General features: G+C 34.5%; 1 protein-coding gene across 6 annotated transcripts in view; it reads right to left on the bottom strand.

Annotated features, from left to right (window-relative positions):
- Positions 1–25,131, bottom strand: part of bmp7a (bone morphogenetic protein 7a) — a 35,816-nt gene that overhangs the window by 5,512 nt on the left and 5,173 nt on the right. For 4 of the 6 annotated variants that reach the window (XM_073915493.1, XM_073915494.1, XM_073915497.1 and 1 more), the window contains 3 exons: positions 24,527–24,638; positions 11,612–11,804; positions 1,124–1,266 (listed from right to left, as the gene is read on the bottom strand). In XM_073915493.1, the coding sequence (XP_073771594.1) occupies positions 1,124–1,266; positions 11,612–11,804; position 24,527 (337 nt within the window). In that variant the 5' untranslated portion in view covers positions 24,528–24,638. 6 annotated transcript variants of the gene reach the window in all.

Raw genomic sequence — 25,131 nt, forward strand, 5'->3', positions numbered from 1 at the left:
ACGTCTATGTGTTAACATAGTGGCAGATTCAAAACGGGAGGGTCCCACTTTATATTAAGTGGCCTTAACTAATATGTACTTACATAGGAACTAATAGTTTGTTACAATGTACTTATTGTGTAAATACATGTATTTACTGTGTACTTTTGCTTGATGAAATACATGTATGTAATTACATCTGTAAATAACTTTTGTAATTACATTTGTAAATACACTGTTGACCATCCCTTACACCTTAACCTACCCTTGTACTTTTTGATGTAAGTACATAGTAGTTAAGGACACTTAATATAAAGTGGGACCGTGTTCTTGGAGCTTTGTTTGGTTACATTTGAACTTCTGAAGTCACATGAAACGTATTGACAATGTTTTGGTTCCTTTTCTAGACTTTAAATGTTGTGACCATTGCTCTCTATGGCGGATTAGTAAAAACTTGGGTTTCATCTAAAACAGAGATGCCAAAAGTAGGACCCGCAGGCCAAAGTTGAGAGAAATCAAAACTAACCAAACTGATTTTGTTAGCTCACGTTGCTAGTTTTGTGGTGAGCAATTCATCTGTGTATGTCATTGAGAAGATAAATTGTTTGCAGACGCGTGCGCTTGACGCAGAAGTATAAATCAGCCTTAACTCTTCAAGATATTTTACTCTTGAACCTATTTATGAAATGTTATTTTGTTATTCTAGTAGTATAGCTGATCTATATAGAACAGTATAGGTTGATGTTTTCACACATGGTAACACTTTATTTTGATGGTCCATTTGAGTATTAGTAGACTGCTAAATATCTGCGGATACTGCTCCTTCAACAGACATTTAACTGACTATAAGAAACTTTGCAAGTACAAGTCAACTTACACTAACCCTAACCTCAACCTAACAGTCTACTTATAATCTAATGAGAATTAGTTGACATGTAGATGCAAATGTAACTTAAAATAAAGTGACCTCACATATACCCTCAACCCCCCACAAAAAATGTATAAATGAAACTAGAGTAAGGTAATTATGACAGAAAACCAACTTTCTCAAAGCCCTTGAAGCACAATTCTGCCAAATGATGATTTAGAGTGGTAGTTTGACAGGATGGGTTATAAAGGTATCTTGATATCTGAAGTTACTCACCATGTGAGGTCTCCACTAAGAGCTGCAGTCCTAAGTTCTGACCTGGGTTTATAACCCAGTGGTTACTGGTGACCGTGAGGTCAAAGACCAGCCATCCCTCTTCTGCAGCCCATACCACTCGTGAGTCCAGCAGGTACAGCTCCCTGTGCAGGGTCAGAAGAGGTCATACAGTATATAGGTTAGTAAGTGGATATGATGAAATAATAGAAAATGCATAAATAATCAGTGTCCTTCATCCATGTTAGACATGTACAGTTGAAATCTGAATAATTAGCCCCCGTTTATTTTTTACCCAATTTCTGTTTAACAGAGAAAAAAAAAATTTGAACACATTTCTAGACATATTAGTTTTAATAACATCTTTAATAACTGGATTATATTATCTTTGCCATGATGGTAGTAAATAATATTTGACTCGATATATTTCAAGACACTTCTATACAGCTTAAAGTGACATTTAAAGGCTTAACTAGGTGAATTAGGTTAACTAGGCAGGTTATGGTAATTAGACAAGTTGTTGTACAATGATGGTTTGATCTGTAGACTATCAAAACAAAAAATAGCTTAAAGTGGCTAAACATTTTGACCTTAAAAGGTTTTTATTTTATTTTATTTTTTATAAAAACTGCTTTTATTCTAGCCGGAATAAAACAAATAAGACTTTCTCCAGAAGAAAGAATATTATCAGACGTACTGTGAAAATCTGTTAAACATCATTTGGGAAATATTTAAAAAAGACAAAATTCAAAGAGGGTAAATAATTCTGACTTCAATTGTATATATGTTAATATATTCTGTGTGAGTTACAGGTTTAGTTGTCCAAGTCTACAATTGAAGGTGGGAAACAAGATGGCTGCCCTCTCCATTTTTTAAACTTTTTCCTTGTTTAAAGTAAACTGGTTCAGATTGTGGCCACTATATCTTTTGTTGTTGTTGACAAAAATCACCTATCATAATTCACTTTTGACTGTTTGTAGGGCAATACGCTCCATCTTTCCATGTAGGTTCTCACCTGTTTAATTGTATGTAGGTAACAAATTGAAAATTGACTTTTTTAGTAATAGTAATAACTTCAACAAACCATGTGACTTGAAAAGTTTCGATTGAAACTACAAATGCTTAATTTATTTAGTTCAGTTTCTCAAGTATTTATAGTAAAATAGAGAAATGGGTACATCGTCTGATGTATTTAGTGTACAAAAATATAATATACAAGTCATAGCTAGGGCCAAACGGAATCTGCACACGCAGAAGACGACAAATATCCAAAGATTTAGAGCCCAATTATTGAGATCTATTTATCTATGTAATGTAATGTGTATTTATATAGCGCATTTATTGTGTATGACTATGCACTCAAAGTTTAACATCTCATCTGAAAGACAGCGCCCTCTGACAGTATAGTTTCCCCTTCACTTTACTGGGGCATTAGGACTCACACAGACCACAGGTTGAGCGCCCCCTGCTGACCTCTAACATCACTTCCACAGCAACCTAGCTTTCCCATGTGGTCTCCCATACAGGTACTGACCAGGCTCAGCCCTGCTTAGCTTCAATGAGTAACCGGTTTTGGGCTGCAGGGTGACATGGCTGTGAAATATGTAGTTGTGTAATTGTGTGTAAATGTAAGTTTATTCAATTTTTAAAATAATTTCAGTAATATTACTGACTAATATGAAAAAGACAATATGATTTATTTACACTAAAGTTTGTAAAGTTTTTGTGGCTTTTAGTAGATTATATGAAACTTGCTTTGTTTACCAAATGAGTGGATCTAATTGGACTTGCATTGAAAACACTAAATTCAAGCTACAAAGGTGTTATTTTTTTATTTTTATACATTAAGTTTTTAGTTACGATACACCCAAAATAATTCAACATCAATCCACAGTTTTTGTACAAAATTCTGCGCAGAAATAGCATAAAATGTACGCAGATTCTGTCTGGCCCTAGTCATGGCTCACACTGAAGTCCCTTTCAAACCAGCCAGATAACACGCTGACACAGCAAATCTGCAGAGCGCAGAATCTGTTGTGAAATCTGCTATCTGCTTGGTGATGAAATCTTTTGCCCTTACAAAAACATCCAAATCACACACATTCCTGAACACAAGTATATTCTGCACAATGGTAAAAGTGGCTGCACTTTAAATCTCTCAGTGACAATCTGCTTTAGAGTGGCTTAAATGAATGTTTTTTTTTCTGTCATAATTCACTCATCCTCCACGGTTTGAGTTTCTTCTGTTGAACACAATAGAAGATATTTTGAAGAATGTTAAAAACTGATAGCCACTGACTTCCGTAGTATATGTTTCTGAATATGGCTGTCAATAGATTAGATACACTCTCAGAAATACTCGGAAAAGTCTCTGGGGCAGTATTTTATCCAAAAGGTACACTTCTGTACCTATCAGGTCCATCTTTGGACCTTAAAAAGGACAAAGTAGTACCATGAAGTAAGAGTGTGTAGGGATGTCCATATCCGATCACGCAGTTTCAGACGCGATTGGAATCGGACGATGCCTGCTGATCAGGGCTCGAATATATACATATATATATATATATATATATACATATATATATATATATATATATATATATATATATATATATATATATATATATATATATATATATATATATATATATATATATATATACATATATACATATATATATATATATATATATATATATATATATATATATATATATACACATACATACATACATACATACATACATACATACATACATACATACATATATATATATATATATATATATATATATATATATATATATATATATATATATATATATATATATATATATATATATATATATATATATACATATACACATACACATACATACATACATACATACATATATAAACACACACACATACATATACACATACATATATATATATATATATATATATATATATATATACACACACACACACACACACACATACACACATACATACACTGTGTATATATACACACATACATAGACCTCTTGCCATAGATTTCTTGCCTTCGCACAGAAACAGCAACGCATGCAACATGACATTACTTTGTTGCAGAGATGCTATTGGTTAAATGCCGGCAAAGTAGAACACGGAAGCAGCTTGAAGCAGAAAGTGCAAAAATGTCGGTAAAGTTTAGATATGTTACACGACCAGCTGGAAGTGCGATATGCACATCGATTCAGCAGCATTTATGAAACTGTATAACAATAATTAATATTGTGACGGTTGGGTTTAGGGTTGGGGCGTTGGTAGACATTAAAAAATAAAATGTATTATGTAATTTAATAAATAACATAAATAATACTCATTACGACGACTGTTTTTACAATACTGCAAGGGTTGGGTTTAGGGTTGGGGTGGGGTAGAAGTTAATAAATACAATTTAAAGGGTAATTTAATAAATAAACAACACTCTGTACAACTACAGTTTTTACTTTAGTGTGATGATTGGGTTAAGGGTTGGGCTTGGGGTAGACATTATTAAAATAAAATGTATTATGTAATTTAATAAAAAACACAACACTTGGTACGACTACTGTTTTTACAGTACTGTGATAGTTGGCTTGGGGTGGGGGGTAAACGTTGATAAATTACAATTAATGGGAAATTTAATAAATGACAAGTAATACTAAAGTACGACGATTGTTTTTACAATACTGCAATGGTTGGGTTTGGGGTTGGGGTGGGGGAGAAGTTAATAAAATACAATTTAAAGGGTAATTTAATATATAAATAATACTCTGTACAACTACTGTTTTTAGGTTACTGTGACGGTTGGGTTAAGGGTTAGGGAAGGAGTTGACGTTACAATTTACTGCGTAATTTAATAAATAACATAATACCCGGTAAAACTACTGATTGTACAATACTGTGAGGGTTGGGTCTAGGGTTTGGGTGGGGGTAGACGTTAATAAAATACAGTTTATTTGGTAATTCAATAGATAACAAATAATACTCAGTATGACTACTGTGACAGTTGGGTTTAGGCTTGGTATGAGGGTAGACGTTAATAAAATACAATTTATTTGGGTAATTTATTAAATAACATCAATAATACTCTGTACAACTACTGTTTTTACAGTGCTGAGATGGTTGGGGTTAGGGTTGGGGTTGGAGAAAACGTTAATAAAATACAATTAATGGGAAATTATTATAAATAATAATCGTTAACTTCTGGTCACAACCATATCTGATCTGGCAATAACCGAGTATGTCTGAGTATGTCTGCAGTATAAAGTTGATGATGACACCATTGCCATAGTAAACTGTGAGATATGTAAACTTGGGATTGCATGAGGTGGAAAGGAAAAGGCTACTTTTAACACAACAAACAGAGTTGCTGAATGTTAAAATAAGGGGAATTAAATAAAACATAAGTACCATCCTGGATCTGTTTCTTCACTCTTCTTTATTATTTTTTTATGTACATTAAGGAAGTATCAGATCAGGTTATAGTATCGGTAGATACTCAAAATCAAATGACTTGTACTCGAGGGCAAAAAACCTGATCAGGACATCCCTGCAAATTTATACCTTATCATGCCATAAAGATACAAAAGTATGCCCTTAAGGTACCAATGTGGACCTGTTAGGTACAAAAGTGTACCTTTTAAAAAAGTACCGCCTATATTTCTAAGAGTGTACTAGTATCCAACATTCTTAAAAGTATTTTCAGTAACACTTTATAATAACTATTCACTATAAATCATTTACTATTAACATCTAGTGAATTCATTATTTGTTAAGCATTAACTCTACATTAATAAACGTTAGTTAGCAGTTTATAACTGCAGCTACAAATGCTGTATTCTTGACTTATTAGCACCTATTTAATGTGCTTCATAATTGTATTTTCATACTTTGTTCATTATGTATTTTTCATTACTTAATTAAGTATTGCATTATTTACAAACCAGATATTTAAGATTAGTTGAGGGTTTTTAGGATTATTCAGAATGAGTCAGTAAATGATTAATAAACTATTGAAATCAACGTTTATATGTCTTATTATTCAGGCATTTACTAATAGTTAACTATCATGTTAATAAATGCTTTATTCACTCAACTTCATGCAGTTTTGTGACCTAATCTAAAGTGGGGACTATTATAAATCCTTTATAAATGACAAATAAAGGCTCAGAATCAAATGAACTATAATCTTATCTAAAAAGTTAAATTAATGTAAAGTTTAAACATTGCCAAATAACATAAGTGTCAAAATACGACACAAAACTGGATAAAACAACAACAACAATATAATTATTTAACAATATAATAAGATGCAATGTTATAACTCTACAATGATTTTATCTAAGGTTGCAAAGATTTATTTTTCATTTGAAGTACAGTTTTATTTGTGTATCTGTAAATGAATAGGAATGAATAATGTCTCTGTTTAGAATTTAACTGAGCCTTTATTTGTCATACATAAAGGATTTAAAAAGCATAAATAGTCCTCACTTTAGATTAGGTCACAAAACTGGATGAAGTTGAGTTAATAAAGCATTTATTAACATACATAGTAACCGTCAATATATGCCTGAATAATAAGACATGTAAACGTTGATTTCAAAAGTTTATTAATCATCTACTAACTCATTCTGAATGATCCTAAAAACTCTTAACTACTCTTAAATACAAATGGTTTGTAAATAATGCGATGCTTAATTTAGTAATGAAAAATAAATCATTAACAAAGTATGAATGTACAATTATTAAACACATTTTAATTATGTTTGTAAGTCAAATAGAGCATTTGTAGCTGCAGTTATAAACTGCTTACTTACGCTTATTAATATAGAGTTACCGGATAATGAATTCACTATTTTCTAATGCTTAATAATTGATTTATAGTGTGTAGTTATTATAAAGTGTTACCGTATTTTCTTCTGTGTTCAACAGAAAAAACTAACTCAACCACATTCACAATAAAGTTTTAGACCATGCAGTTGCATTTGAGTTGCTCCCATCCTCATGACTACTTCTTCATGAGGTTTTCCATGTACACAAACAGCAGAAATAAAACAAAAAATGCCATCTCCTGCCAGAACTTGTTGTCCCTCTCAGATAAAGATATCTCAGAATAAGCTCTACTCCATTAGATAAGAACTTGAGGTCTGGCTGATACATTTCATGAAATGAAAAAACAACCGCACAGGCAACAACATGTTTCCAAGACAGCGTCAAAGCTCTGTCTTATTAAATGTGTCATTGCTTTAAAGAGATCAGATTGTCCTCCGGTGATGAAAACCCGGGGGCTTCTGGACGGCTCTTCTAAACAATGGCTTGACTAACAGGTAGGATTTCAGACCTCGAAGGCATCGAGAGACTAGGTCTTTATGTTCCTCCTGTCTAGTCGCCTTGCTGTCTGTGCATATCAACCGTCTCTGCATGACAATGGGAGAGTTGCAGGAAGGATGATTCACAATGGGTGGTCTTCTCAGAGAATGTGAGCATCGGGGGGGATGGATAATGCTTTAGTATGCGTGTAATTTAGAACAAGCAACCAAGGAGAGACGTCTGTCTGAGCATGTCTCACCTGGAGGACTTCTTCAGGATTTCCCTTTTATCGGCGCAATCGAAACGTTGCAAGAAGGTGTTATCGAGGTTGAGGGAATGTGATGAAGTGATGAAGACAGAGACCTCCAGATGTCTGAGGTGGAGAATCTCCCTTCCACTGAGGACTTTGTATCTCAATAATTGACAGTAATGGTTTTGTAATGGCGGCTGCTCTCACTGCTTGTTAGCAGCCACACCGTAAATCAGATTAAGGAATTCTGTGGGAGCCCTGGCATTAGACACGTAGCACTGGGCAGACAAATCAATGTGTGTGTGGATCCATCCCTCCCATTTTCAGGCTTAAAAAAAAGTGTGGGTGGTGGCATATGTTTCATTTCAGACGTTTCCCTGTGTTTTTTTATAATGTCTAGAGGCCTTTACATACTGCTCTATTAAAAATCTACCAACATGAACATACCAAAGTCATGATTTAGCTTTTGCATATCTGAAAAATTATATCCCTCAGAGCTAACACAATAACCAAACCATAAAGGCCTAGGGCAAACAGATGTACATCCATATTGAAGTGAACATGAAACCTCATGCTCATTTACTTGCATAATTTGAACTGTTTTAGAATAGATTAGGACATTCAGTGTGACCATGAGACATGATATATTCCACTGACGTGATCATGAAAGTGGGCGTTATATACCACAGCGCAACAGATGGTAGGAAGGGAATGGTTGGGGACAGGATTTGTAAAGTTAGTTTGATGGAGCTATTAATTTCACACAGGCACCATTAAATCGGAGCTAAACAAGGAACAGTGTTGGGTAAGTTACTTTTAAAAGTGACAGATTACAAATTACTGAATACTACTGGAAAATTGTAATCTGATTACATTACTAATTACTTCAAAATAACAAGTAATCGGATTACTTTAAATAAAGTTACTTTTAAAACATATAAAATATACCTATAAAATACCAAATAAACTGCAGCTCTTTCAGTGATTTTATATTCACTAAGAAACAGTGGGTTGAACACAGCAGCTTGACATTTTCAGAAGACGTTTCTCATCATCATTCTCTCATTATTCACTTGTTCCAAACCTGTTTGTCTTTTTTAGAACACAAAAGAAGAAATTCAGAAACTGGATGCTAGTAACCGTGTATCGGTGTTTGGCTAATAAAGCAGGTTGGGCGCCAGGGGTTAAAAAAAAAACCACTACAGTTTCACAAATAATTCAATCAAATAAAAAATTAAACTTTAACAAATGCACGGTTTAATCAAGTAAACCAAAATCAAATATTCAATTCAACAAACAAATCAATATATTAATAACGGAGAAAACAAAAACAAAAAAAACACTATGCTTTAACATCAACACATTTTAGTTAAACTCGTCATGAACCAGATAAACTTAAATTTCCAGGCCCAGGCACAGTACCTATTAAGTACCATTTACAAAACAATCAACGGGTGATAAATTAACCCACCATAAAGATATAAATCAAGTAAATCACTTCTGAATATACAAAAGTCAATAATAATCAAATTTACCTACGAATAAATAATAATAATATTTCAAGGTCAAACTCATCACTCATTTAGACTTCATCGAACTTAATTATACACTTTTTTTTACATAGTAGATTTTCCATTTGTGAACTGACATCTGTAGTATGAAAAAGCACTGCGGCGTTTTAGTGTTGTGTGTTTGTCTGAGGTAATTAGTCCACCGAAATGTGTATATTCCATACAATGTATGAAGCAAATCGGTCAGTTCTTGTCACATGACGTGTGGTTTTCAACCGTGTATGCCTGGAAAATGTGAACGCATGCAATATACGCTCCCAATATGTACCCGCAAGTCCTGCCAGTCCTGCACAAAAATCTAATTTAGCCTGTTTAGCCTCAAGCCTGATTTATACTTCTGCGTCAGGTGACCGGCGTAACCCAAGGCGCAGGCAACGCGCGTGGCTGTGCATTTATACTTCTGCGCGCTGTCTCTGTCGGTCTGCATTAACACTTCCGAAACCCTAGTTGGCAGTGAGGTGTAAATGTTCCTCTGTGTCGAGTTTCTTCGCTACTTTTTTGCATTTCCTGAACACTTCCGGGATGTACAAGTGGCTCAAACTCGCTCATTTTGAGGCAGGAACCGGCGGACGTGCAACAACTTTAACTATGAGGTAAACACAAAACAAAACTTTCCATCCGGAGCTCCTTCACGGGACTCCACACTTGTAAACAATCGCTCGCGCGGCGTCGCACCATTTGCACGGCTCTCGGTCCCGCCCAGACTCGTCAGCGCTACCAAGCCGACCAATAACAGAGCTTACGCTACGCGTCGTTGCGATGTGTAGTTACATTTTTTGAGAGGTGCACGTCAGTGACGGCGATGGCCACGGCGAAGGGCTATGCATCAGCGCCGTAGCATACGCCGGTGTTTGACGCAGAAGTATAAATCAGCCTTTAGTCATCTTTCCATCAAGCAAATTTCTCATGTTAGCCTAACTGATTGGCGATGTCACCGACTGGAGCGAGAGGTGGCAGTAATGCACCAAAAAGTTTGTTGTGGACCACGGTAAAACAGGAAGAAGAAATCGTCATTCTCGCCATCGCATGGATTTACTTTTATCGGCTAGACGACGGCCTCACAGCTCTGTGAATGTCTGTGTCGACACTTATTAATCAGCGATCAGTAAATGTAGCTTGTGTTGACGCTACTGCGCTACTTGACTAAAAAAAAAAAAAGCTGTAGCGACGCTACCGCCACACTACTGAGATATGTAGTTAGGCTAATAGCGTCACTACTTGTAGCGACGCTACTGCCCAACACTGTAGAATGCTTTCTATTCAAGTGCTTGAACAAGTTTCTGGTCATAAGCAGTCGAAGGTTCTTTAGAGACTGGACATAGAGTGCATTTCATAGCAATACTTTTGTTTTTACGCTCAAAGAGATCTAAGTAATGTCTGTATTTCCACTTGAAGAAGCAACCACTCTTGACAGCAACCATTTCAGCTCACGTTCTCCAGCAATTTAAAAGCACATGCTTATTGACTGATGTTGCAGTGGAAAACATGATTTAAAAGAAGCATTTTTTCTTCTAAAAACTATATTTGTAACGCAACTACATTGACTTTAGTAACTGTAATCAAATTACACAAAATTCATTCATCATTCATCTTCTTGTTGGCTTAATCCCTTTATTAATCTGGGGTCGCCACAGCGAAATGAATCGGCAACTTATCCAGCACATTTGTTTGGATGCCCTTCCAGCCGCAACCCATCTCTGGGAAACCTACACACACACGTTCACACACACACTCTCATGCATCGTACGTCTGAGCTCCAAGGGTGCTTTGAGCATAAAACACCAGAGTGCAGTGCACGTCGGACAGTTTATCAAGAATGTATCGCTGGATTGCGTCTGAAAATAGTTGTTAAACGTGATATTTAATTAATCTTGGGTCTATCTAAAGACGCTTCTATCTTTTGAATCTATCAGGTAACGTGTCACAGCATCAATACACTGCTTCAATCTTTCGCTTTCATGCTTGTACCTTGTAATATTAGCAAAAACCTCAGATACTGTTGGTTGGTTGCTGTTGGTTGTGCACCTTTTTTACCAACCAAGTTTGTCGACTCCATTATAACGACACAGATCACTCTGCCTATTCATGCCAGAGTCCTGTGGAAAAAACTGCTTGACAGTTGGTAATTTGTGTGTAACTTATCTTTACTTATTTATGATTATGTTATGGGTAAAACAAAGACCATGCAGGTCAGGTAGTTGAAACGGTAGGCTACAAATAATTAATTCGTTAAGTATTAACTAATTATTCGTAAATTATTAATTCAGTGCCGCTTACGACGACGATGCTATCCATCGCAATGTTTTTGGGGTGAACACATTAAACGAATACATTTCTATAATGACGTACCTTCTGTGCTGCTGTTGAAGCACCTGGAACACGCTGACATGGAAGGTCTCGTTTTCATAACGCTCGCGAACAAAGTCTTTGTAGATTCGGAACTCTGCAGCGGTCACAGTTTCACCTGGCGGGATGCGAGAAAGGTCAAATCTGAACTCTCTGCGATGCTGATGATACAGTTGAAGGTCTTCTTCTGGATCCACTGCAGAAAGAAGGAGATTATTTATTAAGTGATGGAAGTTTTCGATGTGAAAAGTCAGAATACATGCTTTATATAAGCAAGCTACAGGCTTCAGGCCTTTCTCTCATTTAACTTGACAGTACCACTGCCAACAAACGAGTACACACACTTACACCGCAGCATGTGTCACTGTATCCAGACTTCATTTAGTTAGAAATGCTGTGGAGTCACACTGAGTGCTTATGCTTGATTGCCTCACCCACATCAGTGTGTCCAAAAAAGAAATGTTTGCTTCCATACGCTGATGATTGATCTGGGCACTGGGTACCCTGGGGACTGAAGTTTGGGGGGGGGGGAAACCACAGGCCCTGCACCCACCCACTACAGACTTCAATTGCACACATGGGCCAACCACAAGAAAAGCTCTGTTGAAGGCCTGGCCGGAAACCAACGATGCCCCACATATACATGTACGTAATGGATACACATGCACACTCAAGACTGTATTTTAGGGGGCTCCTCGCGACGCTAACCTGAGAGACCTGTTAAATGTGGTAAATTAGCCTAATTCCGGATAAGTAAGAGGGTAGCATCTGGGATATCCCATAATATTCCAGACACAACCGACCACATCTGGGAGAAGGTTGTCCATATCCTACTGAAAAGAGCATATCGCCAGCATATGTTGGGTTGGGGATGGTAAGATCACCACCAGCTTCGCCAAAGATTAATCAAAGTTTGACCAGCAGTATTTCACCATAACCTTAAATTTTCTGAACTAGCATGGAAATTCACTGCTAAGCTAGCCTTTTCTGTAGAGTAGCTAGGCCTCATTTTTTCTTTCACCAGAATTTGGCATCTGAATCTGTTAATCCACAGCCATACACAGCAAGGAGGGCAAAAATGAAGCATCTTCATCAGAATAAACATTTAAATAATAATAATAATTTCCCAGAAATGGGTTGCGGCTTGAAGGGCCTCCGCTGCGTAAAAACTTGCTGGATAGGTTAGTGGTTCATTCCGCTGTGGTGACCCCGGATTAATAAAAGGGACTAGTCCGACAAGAAAATGAATGAATAATTTTAATTATAATAAAAATTAATTCTTGGCTGACACCGATCTAAACCCTGGGTTGTTTCCACTCAGCCCTGACCCAGCCAAGTTCATCCTCAGTATTTCCAGCCTGAAAGTGACACAAGCAGAAAGTTTCCTGGAGGTTTTGTGCATCTTTTTTTATACAACGCTAACCAATCTGTCATCGTTGACTAACAACTTTCCACCCGCCTCAAAGCTATGAACTCAGATTTTAAAACCATGATTTTGACTCGTACACAAGTTTTGAGAAATTGCAGACAAATGACTGGAATCACAGGCAAATTAGTACTCGTTCACGTAAGTAACAATCACACAGTGTAAACTCTCAAAGACGCAATCTGAGTGAATCGCAGATGAGTCGTCAACGCCATGGAGATATTTGGCATGCTAAATATCTGGAGCTGTCAGCGATTCAAAATCATGCCATGTGAAATGTGTTCTGATTGAAAATAGCATTTTCCCAGTGATGGGTTGCGGCTGGAAAGGCATCCGCTGCGTAAAAACTTGCTGGATAAGTTGGCGGTTCATTCCGCTGTGGCGACCCCGGATTAATAAAGGGACTAAGCCGACAAGAAAATGAATGAATGAATGAATGAATGAAAATAGCATCTGTGATAACCTACAGCCAATGAGAGAGCAGCATTCAGTAGTATGGATATCTGCTGGCCAACAGGAGGTTGGGGGAGAAATAGGGCTGGGGCGATAAACGATATTATATCGAATCGCAATTGAATTTATGTCAATAACAATGATAAGCTCTGGACTTTGTGTTGATATCAGAGATTCACAGAATTTTTGGCCACCGAAAATTTATCGGCTAAAAATATGTTACGCCATTTAATGGACCCTCTAAATTTTGTGGCTTCAGTCATTGTTGGGGTACTCTTTTAAATCTGGAAGCATTAACAACTTGTATTGAAATATATATCGTCATCGTTCAATGTGGAATATAATTATCAAGATTGCGTTTTTCCCAGTAAAAGAGCTTCTTTTCTGTCTATTTGGACCAAAGAAATGGAGGAAAAACTAGTGGAAATTTGGCAGGAGCACCCGTGTCTGTTTGACGTGTCACCATGGGTTTACATTCCGAATATTGGTATAGCCTATTATTGTTATTATTTTAAAGATAACTACCCTGTAACATGCTGGAAAGTTTTTATAGTTACCAAAAAATAACCTGAAATGATGTTCACATAAAAATACTATTAAATAAAAATGTTAAATAATATTTGGTCATTTAAAAAAATAAATGTATAGCCTATAACAAATGCCACTACATATTTTTTTTTCTGTAAATGTATGTTTTTGTTTTCATTTCATAAATTATGTATTTTCTATCTGGGCTACTTAAATTTATATTCTAGCCACCAAAAACTACAAAATGCCTGCCCGAGGGCTACCAAATTTTGCGAGCCCTGAATTCAGTCATAACTTAATGTCAAAACAGCTTCATGACAATACTTATGAATAAGTGGCTCTTTTTGGGTTCTCGGAAGCTATAGAAATTAACAATGTAAAACAGGAAATATGTTAGGACCTTTGTTTTTGTTTACATCCCTCAAAATGGTCTATTGTGGGATGTGCTCAACCAACCACCCAACCAATCAATCAATGGTTTCAATCAATATTAATTACATCATAGTCAATCAATCACTTAAATACTTGATTTGAAAGCCCTTAAATGATGACTGGAAATCAGGAAAACATTTATTTATCTAAAAAAAAAGCATTTGAAGTCAACTAGAACAGTATTCCACTGAATTCAGACAATGATAGATGTGTTTTCTGAGAGGACTGAAAATAATTGGGGGTCTAATCAGCTTTTGGAATAGAGGTAAGAGTCTGAGGTAAGATCTGATTTCATTGTTCAAATCTTTTTCTATTGTGGGATGTGGTCAACCAACCAATCAATCAATCAATCAATCAATGGTTTAATCAGATTAATAGCATAGTCAATCAGTCACTTACATAAATACTTGCATTGAAAGCCCGTAAATGATGACTAAAAATCAGGAAAAACATTTTATTATATTTACAAAAAAATTAGAAGTCAACCAAAACACTATTCCACTGAATTCAGATAATAAAAACAGTGTTTTCTGAGAGGACTGAATATAATTGGGGGTCTAATTAGCTTTTGGTATAGAGGCAAAAGTCTGAGGTAAGATCTGATTTCATTGTTCAAATCTTTTTCTATTGTGGGATGTGGTCAACCAACCAATCAATTAATCAATCAATCAATGGTTTAATCAGATTAATAGCATAGTCAATCAGTCACTTACATAAATACTTGCAATGAAAGCCCTTAAATGATGACTGAATATCAGGAAAACATTTAATTATATTTACAAAAAAAAGAATTAGAAGTCAACTAAAACACTATTCCACTGAATTCAGATAATAAAAGCAGTGTTTTCTGAGAGGACTGAATATAATTGGGGGTCTAATCAGCTTTTGGTATAAAGGCAATCTGAGGTAAGATCTGATTTCATTGTTCAAATCTTTTTTTATTGTGGGATGTGGTCATAAAAGCCAACCAACCAATCAATCAATGGTTTAATCAGATTAATAGCATAGTCAATCAGTCACTTACATAAATACTTGCATTGAAAGCCCTTAAACGATGACTGAATATCAGGAAAAACATTTTATTATATTTACAAAAAAAATTAGAAGTCAACCAAAACACTATTCCACTGAATTCAAATAATAAAAGCAGTGTTTTCTGAGGGGACTGAAAATAATTAGGGGTCTAATCAGCTTTTGGTATAAAGGCAAGAATCCGAGTTCTTGCTTGTCTTTTACAAAATCAGCTTATGAACAAAAAGGTGAGCTCGCACACTGCTTGATGTATATTGAATTTAGAGTTGAAGGAAATCTGGCTTAACAGTTCATACAAGCTACCGCTGTTCATTTTATTTTGGCATCATCTTGACTAACCTTTTAACCTAAATGTAACTTAAATGGTCGTCTTCTCTTTTATTCATTTTCCTTTTGCATTGTCCCTTATCAGGGATCACCACAGCAGAACTTATCCAACATGTCTTTTAAACACTGGATGCCCTTCCAGCCGCAACCCAGTACTGGGAAACACTTTCACACTCATTCACTATGGCCAGTTTTAGTTCATCCTAAAATTCACCTATACTGGTCGACTCATGTCAACCAATTTAATGCAGATGTCTTGGTTTAAATTGATGATGTTTATTTTAGCAAGAACAACTGAGTGGAAAGCTTTAGCAAATGATTGTGATTAAGATGGGGTTTTTTTCACTTTCCATTAGTAGGAGATGATGAAAAATAATCAGAGCCTCTGTCAACTATTATGTGAAACACATGATGAGGGAAAATCTGTCTTTTTTTTTTACCATAAGCCTCTTTAAGAGCCAGGTTGCTGGAAAACCACAATCTGTTTTCCAATTAAAACTATGAAAGGAAAGTTTGTGAAGGATCATGATATTTTTAAACAAAAATACATCGTTTAAAATGTTTTTTCATTTGAAGGAGAAACAAATCAAGGTTATATAGCAGTGCTCTCAAACTCAATTCCTGGAGGGCCGCAGCTCTGCATAGTTTAGCTCAAACCACTTCCAAATCACACCGTCTTAATAGTCTCTAGACGTCTTAAACACCTTGATTAGTTGGATCAGTTGTGTTTGATTAGAGTTGGAGCAAAACTGTGAAGAGCTGCGGACCTCCAGGAATCGAGTTTAAGACATTTATTATATAGGCTCTTTTAATCTAAAATAGTGCTTCATGATATTAAAAAAACTGACATTGTGATATTTTGTATTTCTTTGATATTTATTGGGATGCTAGTGCAGCTTTATTAGGAAAGAAATCTTCATTTTAGATTGATCGGGGTTGACTTTGTAGAGGATTGGATCTTGAATAATATATAACAAATAAGTTACAAGCATGGATAAATAAAATACAGTGTTCTGGGGAGTCTAACAGTATTCAGGTACAGATATTGAACAATCAACACTGCATAGTCTTTATTGTATATAATGTAATATTTGTTAAGGTTGCAAACACTCAAATTTCTTGTGGTCGGAAGTTTTAAACTCTAATATGTTCAAATGTTCACACAGTCACAGGCCTTAAAGGGTCACGAAATACTAAAACACTTGTTTTGAGCTGTTGACAGTCGTATATGTGTCCCATACTGCTAAAAAAAACTTTTAGGACACATATATTTCACTAAAAAGTGAAAATTGGTTGCTTTTGCGTTATTTCAAGCAAATTCGTACTTTCGGTTTGAAACTAATTTTTGAAGCTGCGTCACGGCCATGAGATCTTAGTGTGTATTCCAGCATGTAGACTGGACGTCTGTACCTGGGAGTGCCTTATTACGTCTCTGAGTGTGCTGCATTCATTAATGAGAACGACTTGGTTCAAACCAATCAGCGCGCTCTATTGTGTGAGCGGTGCAACCTCATTAATATGCATGATAGCTTCGAAGACTGTTTGTACCTGTACAATGTTCAGACGGCAGACAGAGACGCCACGTTGTGTTGGCAAGCGGGAGAACAAGAAATGTTTGGATGTTCCAACACAATCTCACGGCAATTCGTAACTTTTTCATTTAGTGGCTAATTCGTATGAATTCGTACAATCTATTTTGTACAATTTAGTACGATTTGCTTATCCCCCAATGACGGTTGGGGTTTGGGGTGGGGTCAGGTGCCACACCACCTTTTTAAAATCGTACCATATCGTACGACTGAACTCGTACGAATTCGTATGAATTAGCCACTAAACTGGCAAAACGTAAATACTTACGTTTTCTCGTGAGATCAGCCTGGATGTACTGGTCGTCATTAGTGAAGTTTTTGTTTTCATTTTCCTTCTATGAGAGCGCAGCTAGACTCACGTGTGGACTACAGTGCATGCGACGTGCGACAGAAATACTTGTCTAAGAAACATTGTTTACCCGAGAGCTTTTCTCATCTGGAAATGGGGAAATTCGGATTTGCCGCTCGTCTCCTTTTAACAAAGACGTGGCTCCAGTTGGTGTTGATTGTCCTGTCTCTACAGATTTGGTAAGTGAGCGACTAGTGGTCTTTGTTTGTTTATTCAGAGAAAAAGTTAGTTTGTATCATCAGCAGTACTCTGTCAGTGTTTAAAGACGGACCTTAGTCAAATGATTTCTAAGTTAATAAAGTTTACCATACGTTAATATCACTACAATATCATGGACTGAAAAATCTGCTATAAATGCTGCTCTCCGAGTGTAAAAATGTAAGCACCACAATCAAACTTACCGTCTTGAAGAATTTTCGCCGCATTTTGTGACAGCAATAACACAAACGGCTTTCCGGCGCTACCTATCATCTAAGTTACCGAGAAATGCGGAGGGTTTTTTTCTCTCATAAACAGTTAAACGGTTAAATAAACATAGTTATTTTAAAAAAATTGAAGAAATGCTGGTTGCAGAGTTGGAAGTTACATATACTTGGCACTTAACAGTGGTTTAAAGAAACACTTCAAGTCTTCCTTGGATGTTTGCAAGTCGGTTACTTCAGTGTTTGCAGGGTGTTTACAGGGCTGTATCTACAGTAGGTAATTGTTGAGGTTCTAATGTGGTTGTTGAGTAGTAGTGAGAAAACACTCAAATAGGCACACCAGTCACCAAGTCTGAATGACTCAAACACATCATAAGCCTGCCCTCTCATAAAATGCGCAATATAACACATTGAACAAAATTCCCAAGAGGTCAGCCGGCATTATTTTCCACTCCCATGCTATTTCTACTGCGTATTCAAACTACTTATTTAAAATGACAACTTCATGATGACAACTTAATCCCTTAAGTTTTAATCCATTTAAATTTGTAAACTAATAAGTTAACTTAACTCCTCATATTGGCCCATCGCAAATCGATTATGTGGAACCCAGCATTTTTTACAGTGTAAACATTGACATTTGCACTGAAGCTCTTATGCTGTGTGGAGATTTCCAGTGTATTGAAATAACGTTTTCCTTTGTCCAAGAGACAAGACTTCAAGAAAGGTATACTGACTGGATCATAAATCCTTCTGTGCTCAATAAACACTTACACACACACTTTCAAAATGTTTCTATCATTAGCTAAACACAAATGGAATTACATACACACCTCAGCATACAAGCAAAGTCCTTTTCAATCCAAACACATAAACACTTCACGCATGCTAAAAGGCCCACTCTTGAAAGTAAGAGTGTTTGAGTGATGAATATGTCCCTCCATGTCTATCCTGCCCTCAGCACTCTTCAAAAATCCTTCCCTAAATCCTAGTCATGCGAAACAAAACCCATTAAAACCCTGTGTCTCAGACCTTTGCGGGGATTCTGTGCAAATACGGTCGCTGGCAATGGAGTTAACCCAATTAGATAATTAAAAACATTTTTCTCAAGCCCCCTTTATTTTCCAAGCTAAATCTTGCTAGAATAGCTAATTTAAATTAAAACAAAATAAACTTAAAATGCTTCTATATTTTGGTTAAACGCTTCTAAAAAAAGTTCAAAGGCTTATTAAACTCTTAAAAAATACATGTTTGTTGTTTGTTCAAAATAAAATAAGGTCAGGTAAAATGAGCTGAAACAACACGATTTTTGTGCTTTTTTGGCGACAATTGTTTCTTGTTCAGTCCTCTTACATTTGCAAATGAGTCTATTAAAATGCAAACTGTTAAGTTAACTTAATTTCTTCATGTTGTCCCAACACAAATTGATTGTGTGGAACTTAGGATTTTTTTAGAAAACACATATATTGAAGAAAAATAGCAATATGTTTATATATTACATTATATTTATTTATTGAGCACTTATAACAGAACTCCTCTTACAGATTTATTTTAAATTACTATACAAGATTATATGTATAATTATTAATTGTAAAACTCGATAAGTAAAGATATTTCAAGCTAATTAAAGAAAACATTTGCACCAAACCATTTAAGTTGACACAAAATGGTTTGAGTACTGTAAACGTGTATGTGTGTGTGTGTGTGTGTGTGTGTGTGTGTGTGTGTGCCCAAACAACTATGTAGCTACTCAAATGGTTTGGTATTACTTCTAGCATTAGAGTTAACACAAAAATATAATTAATCAATTTATAACTCATTAGGTTTGAGTTCTGCTTAACAAAGTCAGTTTGAGTTGCTATAACTCTTTTTCATTAAAAGTTATGTTTGCTGTTTGTTCATACTTATTTAAAATGAGCTGAAACAACAACATTTTTGAGGGTTTTTTTCTTTAACTTAATTGTTTCTTGTTCAGTCCACTTACATTTGCAAATGAGTCTATTAAAATGCAAAGTATCAAGTGAACTTAATTTTTTCATGTTGTCTCAACACAAATCGATTGTATGGAACACATATTTGTTTTCTTAAAAATTTTTTTTTTTTAAATGAATGAAAACAGCAATATAAATGTTTATTATATATATATATATATATATATATATATATATATATATATATATATATATATATATATATATATATATATATATATATATATATTTATTTATGTTTTAGTTCTTATAACAGTACACCCCAACAGAGCTTTATTTTGAATTACTATACAAGTGTTTTTATACATTTACTGTAAAACCTAATAAGTTAAGGAAAACGATTGCGGCAAACCATTTGAGTTGACACAAAATGGTTTGAATACAGTAAACTACATATATATTGAGTCATATACACTTATATTATTATTATTATTTTTTTAGATTAGATTAGATTCAACTTTATTGTCATTACACATGTACAAGTACAATGCAATGAAATGCAGTTTAGGTTTAACCAGCAGTGCAATAGCAGCAAGTGCAGGATACAGGAATTAGTTATAAAGTGCAGTTATAGAAAACTATGGTGATATTTACAGATGGATGTACTATCAAAATTAGATTTACAATATATGAATATATGTGCAGATTGCTATTAATAATCAATGGGATGGCCATTGATGGCCGTATTATTTGTGTCAATATTAAATATTCAAATATTTATAGTAGTGATTTAAACATTTTAGGTTCAGTTATCAAATCGGTACGAGTTCAGTTAATCGAACAAAAAGTCCAAACAACTATATAGCTAATGGTTTGGTATTGCAATGGGGTTAACAAAAATAAAATTAATTAATTCATTAACCTGTTAGGTTTGAGTTCTGCTTAATATAATCAGTTTATGACTTACCATAACGCTTTTTCATTAAAATATGTTTGTTCATACTTATTTAAAATGAGCTGAAACAACACAATTTTTGAGGTTTTTTTTCTTCAACTTAATTGTTTCTTGTTCAGTTCACTTACATTCGTAAATGAGTCTTTTAAAATGCAAAGTATCAAGTTAACTTAATTCCTTCGTGTTATCTCAACACAAATCGATTGTGTGGAACTTTTTTTTTTTTACATTTTTTTTTTGGAAACATATAAATATTATACAAAAAATAGCAATATATTTATATATTTTTTAATAATTATAATAGTACACCCCTTACAGATCTCTCTTTTAAATCAGTTTACAAGAATATAACTATATACATTAATTGTAAAACCCGATAAGTTAACTCAAATTGTTTGAGGAAACCGATTACGGCAAAGCATTTAGATTCTGACACAAAATGGTTTGAGTAGTGTAAACTACATATATCTTGAAACATATTCACTTATATTATTTGTGTTGATATCATTAAATATTTAGAGTAGTAGTGATTTAAACATCTTAAGTTCAGTTATCAAATCGGTATGAGTTCAGTTAGAAGTCCAAACAACTATATAGCTACTCAAATGGTTTGGTATTACTTCTAACATTAGAGTTAACACAAAAAATATATAATTAATTAATTTATAACTCATTAGGTTTGAGTTCTGCTTAATATAATCAGTCTAGGAGTTACCATGACTCTTTTTCATTATGTAAAGTAACTTTTTTTTAAATTATAACTTATTTCATTTAGTGATTTTCAGTGTTAGAATTTACAGTGTTGGATTAGTCAGTACCAAAGGCAAAACTGGAACTCCGATCACAATACAAACATTTGTACACCCGCCAAAAATAATATATTAAGTACAATTTTAATAAAGAGGAAAAATCAAGAGAAATGCAAAAAATACATGTAAGTTCAATTTATTTAACTGTAGCTTGTTTTTTTAAAGACCTCATCTGAATTTAAATGTATTATCTGAAGAGTTCAGATGCAAAAAAAAAATAAAATCCTCTAAATTTTGTCTAAAATTTTTGTCTTAAATGAACATTTTTCTCAGGCTCTTGTGAGTAGGTTGAGTAATTTCATTTATATGGCAATGAAGAGGTTATATTCATTGTCTTTAATTCTTGTGAACTGTTCAAATTTTCTACCCCCTTTTGTAGTAACACTAAATTAAACTGCTGTAAAAAATGCATCATTTAAGTATTTTTTTCTTTTTGATTTTGCATAGATCTGTTAATCAACCTCAGTCCTGATCAAAACTACAAAACTTTTTAGAAAATTACAGGATTTTACCTCTTTAGTTGCCAAGTTCACAAACGATGTCACTGATTTGGTGAAAAAAACACAAAAAATGACATATTTTTAAAGTTATAATAAAATAATACTGTTTGTTATAAAGTAATTGTGAACAGGATTTTTTACCTTTTATCACATTCTTGGACAAGTTTTTTGCTCCCACTTTATATTAAGTGTCCTTAACTACTATGTACTTACATCAGAAAATAAATACAATGTACTTACTGTGTTTATAATGTATTTGAAAACGCTTGTGGTGCATTTGAGTTGGGATAGAGGTTGGGTTATGGACAGGTTTGGTGGCATGGGTAGGTTTAAGGGTGGGTTAAGGTGTAAGGCAGTGGTTCTCAAAGTGGGGGTCAGGACCCCCCGAGGGGTCGTGGGACAATGAAGGGGGGGTCGCCTGGTGATTTCCAAAAATCTATCTATTTTTATTAAACCATAAGAATTACCATATTTTATCCATAACTTACTGAAAAGAAAAAAATAGTCATTTATAGTCACTATATACTACTGTATATAGTTACTATATTAGCTTATAGTTACTACACTGTAAACGATTTCTTGTTAAATTAACAGTAAGTTACTGGCAACAATTATCCGGTAGCTGCTGTATTTCATAAAACAGTAACATTACTGTAATACTAATAACTTTAGTATTGGATTTACTGTAAAATGTAATACATCATTTTACTGTTTTCTTTTTTTACTGTAACACCAATTACAGTAGTGATACACATACTGCAAAACTGAAAACAGTATTTTACTGTACATTTTTACCATGCAGAACTACGGTATTTTAACGTTACTTTCATTATTACTGTATAGTATTTTACAGTTATTAAATGTTATTTTATTGTATTTAATAGTGCTACTTTATAATGAGCAAAAATGTTCAAAAATTGCACAAATGTTATTTTAACTGTTCAAGAAATACAGGAAAAAATAAAGAAACTGAAACTTTAACTTCACAATAAAAGTTTATTGTGTAAACCCTACTGAAACAGTAGCAATTATTCAATATAACAAAGCAACAGAACACTAATGAACAATTGATCATTAAAACCAGTCAACAATTAATGCATCAAAAAGTATTACAATTTTAAAAGCAGGTGAAAATACTGTTACAAGACAGGAAATGATGAAGGCCAAATTATGTTGCGGAAAAGGTATAGTGAAAAAGGGCAGCAGCACTTCTGATGATCCTGCAAAAATGACAAGCAAAATCAATCACTGGAGTAAAAACTAATCATGCCTCAAATTATTTCATTCATTCAGAAACCAAACACCGCACTGCTGTTTTATATATATATATAAAACACTGTTTTTTATCGTTTTTGTTGGCAAAATACAGATTGTTGTCTATTTACAATTACACTAACGGTAATGGGGAAAAGATCAGTCAAGTCAACACTAGTCAAGTGTCCACACAGGTATGTAAAAAATAAAGTCTTACCTTAACTTAATGTCTGACTTTGTATAGCTTGAATATCTGATTCCATGACCACACTAGCGCTTCCACGAATTTAGGAGGGGTGAACACAGTTAATTCTGACCTTAAGAGGCTACATATTAAAAAAGAAAAAAATAATCTAATTTAACGTGACAAATGTTAATCAAGCACTTTTAAGCTTTTAACATGTGAAAATCTACTTCTAACTTACAGACAAGATTACATTAGAGAACATGAAAGCCATGGGTGATTTTTTTTTTAAAATAATGCTAATGATAAGTTACTGACATTTGGTTCGCATAAAACAAAGTAATAACCAAGCATTCATTTTTGGCAAAATCTGCAGAGAGGCGCAGCGACACGACGAAATGTGTTAAAGTTGAGCAGACAACTGAAGAGTAGTCAAGCAGTCTACTTCATGAAATGTTTGTGATAATATTCTGCGGTCAATTCGTATTACTGTATTTCAATTTGCAGTGATGGCATGTCAGTGAGACAAATAAATATTAATACACCTCACCAGTGACATTTCCTCAAATTAAATCATCATGACGTTACTGTGCACAGCATCAGTAAAACCTTAAGAATAATTTAAATACCAAATTTTTTAAAACAGTCACTGCTGATTACAAACTAACAATAAAGATAGGCTTACAGAAATCCTGACTGCATGATGATATGAAGATTTATTACTCACTGATGTCGAAGCACTTCCAGGTTGTCAGAGATGTAGACAGGACAGAATATGTGCCATCAAATGAGCTCTTGTGCAGTCTTTGTTGGACATCCAGGTAGTATGTTCACCCACACTGTTAAAAAAAAAAAAAAATCTGTTATTTTACATGTTTTTTTCCCAGCAGCTAGGGTAAAAGAGTTATTTGGTTAAGTCAAGTGGTTTAAAATAATATTATTTATTAAATACTTGCTTACCCATATATAGATGTAAAAGTAACCAAAATAAATAATTTATTTAAATGTGAGAGATATAAAGCATGTTTGGTCTACAGAGAGAAGTAAACATTTACTTTAAGAATTGACCCTAATGAATCTATTTCTGAACTACATCCAACCTCGCCTCGGAAACAGCATTTTTGAGCATTTAGATCAGGGGTGCTCAACCCTGTTCCTGGAGATCTACCTTTCCGCAGAGCTCACCTGCAACCTTGATCAAGAACACCTGTCTTTATTTACCAAGTGGTCCTTCAGATACTATTTAGTTTGTTTAGTTGCGTTTGATCAGGGTTGGAGCTAAACTCTGCAGAAAGGTCGATCTCCAGGAACAGGGTTGAGCACCCCTATTTA

The sequence above is a fragment of the Danio rerio genome, chromosome 11 (assembly GCF_049306965.1).
Source record: "Danio rerio strain Tuebingen ecotype United States chromosome 11, GRCz12tu, whole genome shotgun sequence".
Taxonomy (NCBI): Eukaryota; Metazoa; Chordata; class Actinopteri; order Cypriniformes; family Danionidae; genus Danio; species Danio rerio.